The following is a 14,085-nucleotide window of genomic DNA, read 5'->3' as shown; positions in this document are numbered from 1 at the left end:
AGCTTCTTCAGATGACTGCGAGAGCATTAGATAATCACCGGACTCCCCCTCCTCTTCACCTGCTAAAACAGGAGCGCTGATGTCACCGTTGCATGAGGGATCAGTGAGTGACACGAGCTGGAGCAGCGCGCTCGGCACATAAACTGTCCTTGATTTAAACACATACACTCACACACACACACACACACACACACACACACACTCACCGGAGGAGGAATGGGGATTGTTGACTGCATGCCAATACACACATTCATGGAAGTCTCTAAACAAACATAGACGTTAAGGCCAGACTTCTTACTGAATGTGCTGCTGCCATTTATTTAAATAAACTGATTATTTGGAGGAAATAAATTCAAACTGTTGTGAACAGAAGAAGACAGCAGAAAAAACAAAGTTAAACCAAGCTGACACCAACTTCCTGTCTGACAAAGTACATCATTTTAAAGCAACTACACACCAGACTGTGAAATCTTATATATTTGTTTTATCTAACAAACGCTGAAATTAAAGCAGCGATTTTTTGGGGGGTAATTTTGAAGAGGTAGTTTAAAATTATCTCAATTTATAAAAAGTTAAATGTAATTAAAATAAAGCTTCAAATTGCCACCTGGAAAATCAAACTCCATATGGAATCGGAAAGATGATTTTCGAAGTAAAATATGTACTTTAGCTAAACTGTAAATTCAGTAGTATTTAAATGTTAACATTAAGTATTCAGTTTCTTACAAGACTGACATAATTTTGTCCTCTTTCTGCTTCCATACAACCCTGACATTTATATTAATGATCTTGTTTTCTGCAACAAAAGTGGAATTTTTTTAAATGCTGAGCATCAGGGTGCTGGTTTAGCTCAGTTGGCAGAGCTGGCGCCCTTTGTATAACGACTACAGTCCTCAACACACTGATTGCAGGTTCGACTCCCGGTCTGCGTGGTCACCCCCCACTCTCCCCTCCCTACAATTCCTGTCTCTCTTCAGCTGACCTACTGAATTTTCTTCAGCTGTCCTAATTAAACTTTATTCCTATAAAATAAAATCACAAACATTCAATACTGATCTTTAACTTGATATTAATAGATATATTGACAGCTCGACAGCAGAGCTTCTTGCTATCATACCATATCGGCCCTTTAATTACGTCCAATGGGCCACACAATATCCCAACCTACCCTATAATTGTCGTAATTTTCTTTTAATACTAACTGTTTGATTAAATACTGAATGAGAGAACATGAATGTAAAATTTGTGAGGTGACAAGCTTTGACAAAAACAAATGTCAAGCTTCCTCTTTAACATGTATAGATTATTTAGACCAAATGATTATGTGTAATTGGGGGTCTGATATATTTAACTACGCTGACTGTATGCAGAAAATAGTAGGAGTCATAAAATACTCAAATACATAACTTGTATTGTGGTCAATAAAGAATATTTCATTGAGCAACAAGCAACCCTCCTGGTCACACAGCTACCACAACGACACACAGTTCAAACAAATGACCTGTGAGGAATGTACTCAGGCAGGTGTGACAGGTACAATACATGGCACAGGTGCTTTTAATAGACGTGCAGGAATGTTTAAGCTATTGATTCACTTCTCTTAAACAATGACATGTGTTCAAATATCTTTCATTGTTTCTGGTGTGCATGACAATTATATTTAATGGGGCACGTACTGTCATAGTTTCTATTGAGTCATTTCCTGCTTTCTTTGGCTTCAACAATGCCACCTAGATTATACTGCTGTACATATCACAACCCATACAGAAGCTGAATGCCATTATGTGTTTAGCAACAGAAGGCTAACAGCTACTGGGTCAAAAGAAAGTGGATATTACTTAGAAACTGTTGTGAAAGTTTGTTACATGGAGATGGGAATGCATGTTCAAATAAAAGTTTTTGCTCACGTGTAGCATCATTTAACTTTAGTCAACTTCATCAAGGTAACGCCACATTACATGTAGTATTAAAATATATAATGTAAAAGATTTTTTCCCCCCTTGTTAAGTAAATAAAAAAATATTTAAGTATTAAGTAAAGTAAATATCAATCAAATCAAACATCAAATTACAGCGGTAATCTTGAAGATTTTTATTTAAATAAATGTCACTATCTATCGCCGAATGAGGTAACACAATGGTGATTGAGCCTATGGCCCACTGATGAAAGCTTTTGCATTTGCAGTATAAAGTATTATTATGGATATTTGCAGGGAAAAACATCAAATTCGCGGAAAAAAAATAAAAACAAGCGTCGCCCAGTTAGTGACGCGTTTTCCATCAGCCAGCAGTGGTTGGTCTGCCAGAGAGGGTAGGCGGAGCTAAGCAGCTGCTTTTCCGGTCTCTGCAAGTGTTGCGAGTAAACAGTAATCTACTATGGCTGAACAAACAAAGAAAAGATGGATGACTACAGATACAACTTCAAAAATAAGTGAAAATCCAAAGAAAAAGCAACAAATTCAACGCTCAGATGAAGGCAAACAGTCTAAAAAGGAAAGCGACCGTCAGCGAGGAAAATCAAGAGTTACAACCGGAGCAAACCGTGGACGTCTGGATAAATTGGGACGTATTCATTTTACCGCCAAAGGTGCCACCAAATAGAACAAAACTGAGAACCTCGAGATTATATGTTTAAGATTAAATTTCATATACCTATCTTGACCTACAGATGGGAAAAGGCTGTTTCGTTTTACCAAATGTTACGGGCAAATACGCACATATATACATTATGTCAAAAACACTTCAGTCATTCAGCTGAACAATGCAGACAGGCTCACTTCCTGCTTCTGCATCTTAGCCGCAAAAGTAATTTGCATGTCCTGCCCGAAGTGTTCATAGTATTACACTCCTGTTACAGTTCAATATTCAAAATGATTTGTTTCTTCTTTTGCATATGGTGAAGCCTGAAAATGTGTCCTTGCAACCACACACACACAAACACACACACACCTCACACCACAAATACAATGAGCACCATCTGTGCTCTACCCTGTAAAACTTATGAGGGATATATCAACGGAGAGTACAGTATATCTTCAGAGCAAAAGGCAGGACGCACTCCAGAGAGTTTTGCGTCATAGCTGGTCCATTAAAACGAGGGAGGAGACGAGCGCTGCTGGCTTAATGCGCTGTTCAGCAGGTGAATGAGTGTGTTGCGTGTTTACTACAGCCAATAAGCTGCAGGCCTGTTCACTTAAATCCACTGAGGCTCTTGTCTGCTCAGCGCTTCTTTAGTGAAGAAAGGCTGCAAAATGAAGTCAAAGCCTGCAGAGCAATTTGATTCTAACATATTTTCAGATCAGCTGCCAAATCTTGCAGAGAAATACCCATCAGGTTCATCATTTGTTATTAAATCTACCTGGTGCTTTTGTAAATCAGGTCTCTGGAAGAGTCTTTCTACTGAACACAACCTCTCTTGAGTTTATTCTGGCTGTAAGAACAGTGGTGTGACGTAGCGTGAAAATGGCCAGAGTACTCCATGGCTCTTAGCATTGTTAGCAAGCTGTGTTTTACAAGGTTACAGCAGGCCACAACCACCACATAAGGCTCTTTTCCAGGGGAGATTAAGAACACGTCTATGGACACTGTGACAATATGCCAGAGAGATGACTCTCAGATGAACTCTTCCTCTGGAGGAACAATGATGGTGTGTTCTGTACATGTTGTACTTTGCAAAACCACCCCAAAGTGTGGGATACAGACCTTTGGAGATCCTATGGAGGGTATGCACATGACGACACTGCAGGATCTGAGGGTGCTTTCACATGGAAAAGAAAATCTAAAGCTGTAGAAGGTTGTGGTGCTACAACTTAACAGAGGGTGACAGGAAAAAGACAAGAGAATCTGAATCTGACAATCTGAAACGTGGTGCCAAAGCATGAATATTACTCACAAAAAATGTGATAAATAATCTGTTGTATTCTGACTTTTTCCCAGCAGTCCACGAAGGAATAGTTCAACATTGTGGGAATGCTAAGAAAGCGCTAACTGAGGTGCTCTTTGAACAGGGAAACTGTTTCCCATTAATTACCTAGGCGGCCCGCCATAGTCTAATTTGTCCCGCCGCAGTTTCATAATGAACCGAAAACATTTGTGCAAATTAAGTGAAACACGTCAAGCTGCTACTTTATTGTTGCTCGGTGCAAAAGGTGTACTCGCCATTTTCTCGTTTTCCATCACTAATCTACAAAAAAAGTCTGTCTGACATCACATCAGTGCAGCTCTTCATCAGAGCACAGAGTGAACTGACCGCTGAGCATGCAGTCTGTGTCACCTGCCTGTAAACTGTAAACAAGCACGCAATGTAATGTTAGCGGGATGATCAGGCTTGCTTTCGAGGCAGGCTTTTAATTACGCGTGGCAGCTTTGGATGTGCGTGCCGTTATCAGCAGCACCTCGTCACAGTGCTGGTTAACGCTGTGGCTACAGATACGGGCTGGTAGCGGACCGGATGTACTGTTTACTTTAGCGGCTACACTTGCAGCGCACACACGGCGTCAGGATGTGTGGGACGACAGGAAGTGGGATACAGCAAGATTTCGTTTCCAAAAGTTACCGTCACTGAGCTGATTGCACTGATTAAACATACATTTAAACATGGTAGACGACATAACGTATAAGTAACGCAACTACAGGCCACATGTTTATTTGTATCAATAAAGCAACGTGTCACTCCAACTTAACTTTATTTACTTTTTCATGGGGGTGTCAGACTCGCATCATTCATATCTATACAACCAATTTGTTTACAAGAGCCCACATTTCTAGCCTCTTACTGTTTGTCTCAAAGTGTACCAGATTGTTCCATTTAACTTTAAAATGTACAAAAATTTTATTACGTGGGACCATGGACCCCCCTAGAGGGATCAGAGTCCACCCCACATAGTCTCAAAAAATCCTGTGGGAAACACTGAACATGTAGACATCAAATCACATAAAAAAACTCTAAGGAACTCTCTTTTAAAGAATTTAAATGGACTTTTTGTCACAGCACGGTCATGTACACCTTAAAAGAAACTCTGACACCTTTGTAAGGGAGTCAAAAAAAGTAATGTCATGTCTTTAAGGTAAAAAGTTTAGCTTGGCTTCAGGAGAAAATGGCCATCCTGACTCTGTCTAAACGAATCAACATTTACATTTTATCTTTACACAACCTAAGTATAACAAAAAGAACATTTGGTTTTATTGGGGAAACCTCAAGACTCCAGAAAGTCACTGCCTCGGGCCAAGGAATAATTCGGCCCATAACCCTCCGCCAAACTACAGCGCGACAGTTTACACTTTGATTTGTCTGGGCGGCTGTGGCTCAGTGGTAGAGTCGGTCGTTTCTCAATCGGTAGGTTGGGGATTCGATCTCTGACTGCTACAGTCACATGTCGAAGTGTCCTTGGGCAAGACACTAAACCCCAAATTGCTCCTGAAGGCACAGTCTTTGGTGTAGGAATGCCTTTAGATCCTGATTGGAGATTTAGGCCTTTGCCATCAGTGTGTGAAAGTGTGTGTGAATGACTGAATGTGACATGTAGTGTAAAAGAAGACTAGAAAAGAGCTATATAAGTACAGTCCATTTACCATTTGATTTATATACAGATAAACAAACTATAAAGCAGGCGTTGATTAGGGAGCTTTGGGGATGTTGGTGGTGCCTTTGACCATATGGCTTTTTAGTTTACGCCTCATAAGGGGTTAAAAAGAAAGTTTCTAAGACATTGATTCATGTCTTAATGTAAACATCCAGTTGCTGTCTTGTATGTTGTGCGCATGATATTTGACTGAGATGGTCTGTGGTTTATGATAGCAGTATGTTTTCCTCTGGGATTACAGCTTCCCTTTTGTTGCTGATAGAGAAGATTTCTGATGAGAACTGTGTCACACCAAAGGTTCCACCAAAAGTTATGTGTGACATGAAAAAGTGACAGCATGTCTTTATTAAATCCTCGGGGGAAAGGTTGCCAAAGAAATGATAATTTAAGGATTAATAATTTAATCTCGTGTCTGTTTCTACATTTTAATTTGTTTTTATATCTTGTGCTTTGCGTTCTTCAATAATCTTGTATTTTAGTCTCACTTCCGGACCAATTTCCCTTTCAGGACAAAGTGACTAATGTATTTATTAACAGGTTACTTTAGTAGCAGCGGTAGAGATTACAATGCAAAAGCCGACTGTCTAAATAAAACTCAACTGCACGCGTGAGGCCTTTGACTATCTCTCACACTGACCGTCTCCAGACCTAAAAGTCTACATGTATGGGGCAGGAAGCCACATCTGAAACACGGTAGCATGACACTAAGACACCTGCAGATGCTCACATCTTAGAAAGCTAGGAAATTGGGATAGACACGTCTGAGGAGGAGCTTTAACATCCACCGGTGGTGGACCTGGTCGCACTCACATCTGCATTCCTGTGAGCTCCTGAAAGAGAACAGAGCGCGCGGCTGCAGAGCAAACACTTGTAGCTCCTTGTTATGGAAGAATACTGTTTCCGTAATCTCATGAAACTATCACATGCTGACCTTATGATACTAAATTCTTAACCTGGAGGGGGAGCAGAACGAGCTTTAAATGTGGCCTTATTTGTTAAGACTATTTCTAAAACAATGGGAGGTTCTGTTTCATAAGTAGATGCACCCAATTGACACCTCATCTGTGAGCGGGCTCCCTGAGATGAAGAGAGCCACTGTATCTACACTCAGGGTGACAAAGGGATTTATTATGTTATCCTAATTTGATTTCTACACAGGGTCAGCGCTCACCGTGTCAGCAGAGGGAGACTTTGGTGTCATTATAACAAGAATTGGAGCTGCTTGGTGCTCAAGAGTAGATTGGTTCTAGGAAATCAAACGTAGAAATACAGTTTGAACGCATGACATCGAAAACAGGACTGTGGATGCTCCGTGGGCCCCGTCTCACTTCCTCTAAAGTCCTCCTGCTCCTCCTCATGTTCCAGTGGACATAAATGACAAGGCAACACAAAAAATTACCCTCTTACTGCCCCGGCAGACACTGCAGACAGGAAGGGAAACACAGTCACACTGCGGCTGACGTCTTGTTTAAATAAACATGATTTACAGCTGAAGTCATACTTTAAGGTTTTTCAAGTGGTTTGTGAAGTTTCCTTTGATGTCAGTGAAGTTTAAAAAGTGTCTTCCTTTTACTGTTGAAAATGAAACAAAGACAAACTCAACATTTAGAGAAATATGCTTATTCGCTTTCTTTTCAAGGGCTCAATCAGTTGATTGATGCCAATCTCGTGTCTGTAAAATATGAAGCTACAGCCACAGCTGTTTAGCTTTGCTGTGCATTGACAGCTAGCCTAGCCTTGTGCAAAGTTACAATATTTGCTCACCATAAGCTATAAAGTTTACTATAAAACTAGTGTTTTATCTTGTTTGATTAAGACATACAAGTGTTGCAACAACTGACAGGTGTACCACTACTTTTACTACTTTTTAGCCTGCAAATAACTCAGCAAAAAGCTGAAGAGGGCAGAGCCATGCTAGTCTATAAATCCATTTTAAAAAATCGAACAATAACTTTATCAATCCAGCTCGTGGGAGCTTGTTTGGCGCAGCTTATACTATCATCCACAAGCAAATGTGCAATATGGTGTGTGTGTGCAATATTAAGGGGGGCGCAAATGTGCAATACTGTTAAGGACAGACATCTAATTTCGTGGTATTGTACTCGTGCTCTGCAATGACTACAAAGGTCTATCTCTATCTATCTAAAACCATAACAAAATACAGCGACACACACACATCAAATAAAATGTATAACAGTGGTTAAATGTGGAATCAGATCTCAAAATAATAATTGATAAATATATAATTTATTGATAAATGAGTAACATAATAAATGCTGATTCACTGTTAGATACAGTTTTCTGCTTGTTATAATCTGGTGCTTGTAATGTAAAACTTTTCTTACTGCTCTCTTGGCCTGGATTCAACTGTTGATTTTGTGTCTTAATGGGAAGGGTAAAATAAAGGTTAAATAAATAATGATAAAGAAAGAAAACCTATAGATCCTTTAACCTTCTGATTGCAGAGGGGATGAATGATTAAAATTAGCGGTTAGTTTTAAAAGCAGGTTAATCATAAAGTCGCCCTGATGGTAGAACTTCCCGTCCTTGTGCTAAGCTAAGCTAACTGGCTGCTGGTTCCGGTTACATATTTAGCGTACCGCCATAAGATAAGTATCTCTCTTCTTATGTAACTCTTGGCAAGAAACAAGTACACAACGTAAACTATTCCTTTGACATACATGTGGGGTTCGTGTTGATGTTTTCGTCTGTGTATCGTCACAACTTCTCCCCTGTGAGAATCAAACTGCTAACTATGGCAGCGTGCCAGAGGTTAGTGCCATGCTCTGAGCTATAAAAGCCCATTGTACATATACACATGACATCCTTGATAGACACAGATAAGCAGAGTCCGGCACTCGATCCAATCAGCAGCTGTCAAGACAAAGACAACAGCAGGGCCATTGAAGTCAGATGAACGTTAGCATTTCTATGGGCGCGCAGAGGGAGACCGCTCCTACTGTGTGTTAAATCATAAACGGCATTGTGACGGTAAAAATAGCAGTGATGTATGAATGAATATTGGACGGTTGGAGTGTGACATTTCCGAACAAGAGTTTGTATAGAGAAATAGCAACAAAAAAGGGAAGAACAGAGAAAGTTTGATGAGAGAAAGTGGAAGAGAGAGAGAAAGAAAAAGAGGCAATATCAGTCTCCCTCCTCTCAGCCGGCAGAAAAAGCACAGTGGATTAATTCATCACTATGCTGAGCCTTTGCCCTCCTCTGGAATAAATTACCCAATGACTCTAGACTTAGACTAAACACACACACACACACACACACACACGCACTACTGACCAGAGAGGACACACAAAAACAGCGGGAGAGAAATGGCACAAATGGGGAGAGGCTGCCCAGGTCACCGGTGTATCATATCTTCCTTCGCGCTCTTTAAAAGTACGATGTGTCACATGAGGCGTTTGCTTCAGAGACTTTTTAAGTCATGCGAGTCAGCAACAGTTGAGTGTTTCCCCGAGTGGAGCTTCAGTTTAGAAAAGCAACCCTGTGTGCGTCGTCACTGCTGGGGATGGGAGGGTTTAAATGGAGGAAGTCTGAGGTAGGGCTGAGTGATTCCACCACTTATGTAAATGCATGCAGAGGCTGGAATCAGATGGTTTCACTCTGCAGATACTTATGAGCTTAGCACCTTTTATTGCCCTTTAACGGTAAAAGGTAACGGTAAAACTGACTCGACGTTCGCCTTTCAGGGAGGGGAGAGAGCTACTTGATTTCCTTGAGTGGGGGGTGAAGCAGACTGGAAGAGTCAAGGCCAGATAAATGGTGTTGTGTTTGGCTGAGGTCTTTCTCTGTCTGTTTGGTCACACACACACACACGCACACACAGACACACTAAATGCCCACAATCACAAGACCTTGTACTTGAGCCTTATCATCGCCGGAGAACCCCAGATGGTAACATAGCCTTGACAAAGACTCACATCACACTCCCAAACTTGTATTGAATCTTTCTCACACTGTGGACACCTGCACATGCGCACGACAAGTGTGAGCAAAGATACAGCCCAGTTTTATATTTACTAAATTAAGTTCTGCAAGAGGCTAAGCTTGAGCACTTCACTGCCGCTGCTGTGTGAGGAGATGTGGCTGATTATTGTCATTGTCACAAACATGGAAAATGAGACTAAAAACGAACTATGTATTAATTAGACAGGCAACCTGTTTGAGATCTATTACACTGCATATTCTACTAGGTTTGCAAATTATGATTATTTTCATTATTAATAAATCTGCCAATAATATCCTCATCGTTAGGTCTAAAAATAGTGCAAAGTCACAATTTTTTCTCTTACATAATCTTAGAATACATCTTAGAATAGTTTGTTTTGTCCGACCAACAATCAAAAACCCAAATATATTCAGTTTACAGCAATGTAAGATAAAGAAAAGCAACAAATCTGCACATTTAAAGAGCTAAAAGCAGAGACTGAGACTTTGCAGATTAAGTTTCTGTCAATCAATAAAAAGATTATTGGTCTTATTGTTTTGGGTTTGCTTCACTGAAACGTACAAGGGTCTGGTACAGCTCTACTTTTTTTAAATAAAAAAGGAGACATCTCATAAAAGTTTCCATTCCCAAATATATTCCAGATGAAAAGCAAAACTGAAAAAGGCATTATTAAATCCAGTTTGTGCCTGCACGCAAATGGCAGTTATTGATCTCTTAAAGGGAGAAAAAAGAAAAAATCAAAAGAGCTTCAACAAGCAGCGGCGTTATGTTTCACTGAGCCTTGAATGCATCACGGGAGAGGTGATGCACACATGATTTTTGATGAGGGCGGCTATAACTGACTTTTCTTTACATTGTAAGATGAAACCGCTGCCGCGCACTGGGGCCGACCACAGAGGACATTAAAGATGACACCTTACAGAGCAGGGATTAACCATTTCCATCTGAAGGAGATTTGTATACCATTAGTCTAACTCAATCAGGGGACTAATTCAATCAAAAGCACAGTGGGCGTCTCGACGTGGGGGCATCTGTCACACTGACTTCTCACTGCAGCCAGCGCTGACATTTGGCCACAAAATTCAGCTTGACAGAGGCCCCTCAAATAGCCTGCGGTCTGTCAGACAAACGCACACATACTCAGGGAAAAAAACAACACACAGACGCACTATTAAATTCACAAGATCACACTTTTTTCTTTTTTTTTTTTACTGACGTTTTGTGTTTGCACTCGCCTGCAGATGCACATACAAACATTACAGTCAGAGCTTCCCTTGCATATATTATCAATGTGCAGCTCCTTAAGTCCTCTACATTAACGTAATGAGGCCTTTTGCACACATGAAAACCAGGACCTTTACTTCTCAGTTCTTCCTCCCAACAAACTGTTAATCTGAATTATACTGACAGGTCGCACGTATGTAACCTCTTACACAATCCATAAATGTCAAATAATACCAAAAATCATCATCATCTTGATTAGAAACACCTATTAAGTCCCTGCAAACAAGCAGGCGCCGCACATTTTGTTATCCTCTGTTAGTGTTATTATTTGTGGGCCAATACACAAATGGGACTGTTATTTTTTGCGATGATGTAACACACTGATGGCAAACTTTTCGCTATTATGTCACTCGATCCTTTTCAGTAACGACACCTACTTTCCATTCAGATATTCCCGTCGCATATACAGTTAAATGCTTCTATAAATGACCTCTCACTTTACGCAAGAAACACACAAAGTACAGGCCTCGATAACAGAGGACAAATCACAGAGAAGCTTAACTGGTAGAAAGGTGAAGCAGAGGCCAAAGCTGTGTCAACTGAAAGGGAAACGTGTTTGGCAGCAGATGTCAGAGCTTCACGCTTCGATTTCTGTCCTATAAAGTACAAAATACACATGGAGCGACTGAAGACTGAACAAATGTGTGCTTTATCCAAACTATTACATAAAACTACAAAGGGAACAATATGGCAGGTTAGTGTGGAGGCCTGTGACCCCGTGACCTTTCACTGAGTGAGTGTATTGTGGCCTAGTTTCTCAAATTTAAATACAAAATGTCAAGCACGAACATTTTTAGTTTGAAGGGACTTTAAATGCAATATTTTTGTCACAAAATAAACTACAAAATGAAGGCTGTGCCTGTTGTGCTTAAACGTATAGTGGCTTAAATGTTTTTGCCCTGAAATCTAAAGTACATTTTGTCTTTGTTTTTGGCAGATGTTTGTCCTTAAAACCGTCATTTTAAGAAACATATAGTTCTTTCTGTGATAGAAAAGAGGCCTAGTGCAGAAAAACTTTATGTAACACCCTCACAAACACACACTCCTCACCCTCACACACAGTTCGTTTTTTGTGTCTCTGTAAATGTAATGAGTGTGTGTACCTCACCTTGCAGCTCGGGGGTTTCAGGGGTAGTCCCGAGGCAGGATTTCCTTGATGCTGAGTGGTATTAGTCTGCTGGGGTGAGTGGGAATCCTCGGACTCTTTTCCACTGTGGTAGACCACCCTATCAGAGATATGAATACTTGAAGCACAGCCCATGCTTCAGCCCACTTCAGCCTTCTTCTTTTTGCGCAAGTGCTTTACTTTGAGGCTACAAGAGTGTCATTCGCCCTCTCTGTTAGTGTTTTTAAGGTCCACTCTTCCTCCTCAGGGTTTCATGTTTTTAAATATATATATAAATACATATATATGTATCATCTAGGCCACAGCAAAGCCAGTCCTCCAGTTTCTCTGACACAAGGCATGAATAATATATCTTTCTATCCCCCACCCCCCCAACCAGGAAGCTGATTTCCTCCCTCTGCTTTTTCACATGAACTTAATTGGAGATGTTTAATCAAAGCAGCTGTCTTATCCTCGAAAACTTGGATTCCGTTATTCTTCAGCAGGGCTGCTCAGACGATTTTATCCCACACTCCGGCTCCTCTTCAAGCCTTCTTCGTACCACATCACCATTTTCTCATTTCTCCTCAACTTCACTGTTATCAAGTAGGCCTGAAAGAAACACACACGCACACACACACAAACCATGCAGTCCCCCCTCGCCTGCTTCATGCAATAGTTTTATCCATATTTTGTGTCCAGGGTTTCATGTGTAGTCGTCCTCCCCCACCCCGGAGCCATCAAAAATGATGCTTATTTTCTCTCTCTGTTAAACAATCCGGTTGCCCACTCCTCCAGCTCAAGACACGGGCCATAAACCGGTTCTCACGACACTTTGCTCCAGTCCTGAGCAGTTCATCATCAACAGGCTGAAATATTCACACTGCAGGCTGTTATTCTGGACACTCGCTCCGATGTCAAACACCCTCCGTCAAACATAATGTCATGTAGTCCGGCAGAATACTCCATTTAACAGGACAAATTCACCGATTTAGGAAGCGGGGAAATCTTGGTGGATGGCTTGTATTCTCCATTCAGGCATCCGCTGCCCGGTTGAGGATGATCCGCCTGGTATAAGAGGTCCAAACCCGGGTGCAATTGGCTACAGTGTTACCAGGATCCGCGATTTTTCTCTCATTCTGTAGGAGGAAAAAAGGATGTAGAGGCTGTCAGCTTGTAATATGTGGAGGTACCACCTCTGGAGAATGCAGCCGCTTCACAGAGAGACACACAGAGAAAAAAAATCTTTAAAAAAAGAAAAAAAAGAAAAGAAACAAGACCGCTCCGTGTCCACAAGTTTCGGATCTGAAATCAGGGACGGCAGGATCGTCAACGGTTGACGCGCGCGGAGGTAAGGCAGGATCGAGCTACATAATGCTGATTTTATGTTTGTCTTTTCTCTGCCTTTTCTGGCGTTTGCCCTTCCAATTCTTCAGCACTGCTTGACAGCGGCACATCCAATAAAAGCACCCGCAAGGATTGACCTACAGCCTTTACTGACGTTAATGCAAATGAGCTCGGCGCAGCTAATCGGCGTCGTGCTCTGCGCCGCTGGGTGGTCCTCCGTTTTCCGTGGGAACTTTGAAAGCAGGAAATAAAGCTCTCACAGAGGAGCAGAGAGCTGCTGCTGGTGCTCTGTCTCAACATTTTCCACAGATATCACATACCAACCGCGCGAAAGGGGATTTTGGTGAGTTTTTCACGGCTTGGTCTGCTGCAAAATAAGTCTTAATCACTGTGGTTGTTGAACGTTTGTGAACACCCCGTAAAACATATTTAGTCGAATGTCAAGGCTATGGAACACCACTTGGGCCAAAATTAAGTACATTTTAAATCGCGCACTGACAAAAAATGTCAAGTTTTACAGAAAAGTACATATAAATTATAGTGACAGACTCTGTAATGACAAATTATTTTCAAAATCAACTTATCATTAAATGTTACTTTGTATTAGTGACTTAAATGTGTCAATAATAGTTTAATGCCCTTAATGTTAAAGCTAGTTGTGTCAGCTGTTTTTTAAGCACACGTATTGAGCAGGGATGCACGATATTGGATTATTTGCCGATATCCGATATGCCGATATTTTGCAACCCTATTTGCCAATAGCCGATTTTAATACCAATATACTGGGCCCAAGCTTTTTTT

The 14,085-nt window shown here is 41.0% G+C and overlaps 1 protein-coding gene across 1 annotated transcript in view; it reads right to left on the bottom strand.

Annotated features, from left to right (window-relative positions):
- pde8a (phosphodiesterase 8A) overlaps positions 1-13,358 on the bottom strand; it is a 49,626-nt gene extending 36,268 nt beyond the window's left edge. Inside the window, exon 1 of the mRNA XM_069685764.1 lies at positions 11,941-13,358. Coding sequence (XP_069541865.1) covers positions 11,941-12,093 — 153 coding nt within the window. The 5' untranslated portion in view covers positions 12,094-13,358. The remainder of the gene's footprint in view (positions 1-11,940) is intronic.
- Between the last annotated feature and the right edge of the window lie 727 nt (positions 13,359-14,085).

The sequence above is a fragment of the Semicossyphus pulcher genome, unplaced genomic scaffold (assembly GCF_022749685.1).
Source record: "Semicossyphus pulcher isolate SPU_LCO1_2020_fin unplaced genomic scaffold, fSemPul1.0.p SCAF_1, whole genome shotgun sequence".
In the NCBI taxonomy this organism is placed as follows: Eukaryota; Metazoa; Chordata; class Actinopteri; order Labriformes; family Labridae; genus Semicossyphus; species Semicossyphus pulcher.
This window is presented reverse-complemented; position numbering and strand designations above follow the sequence as displayed.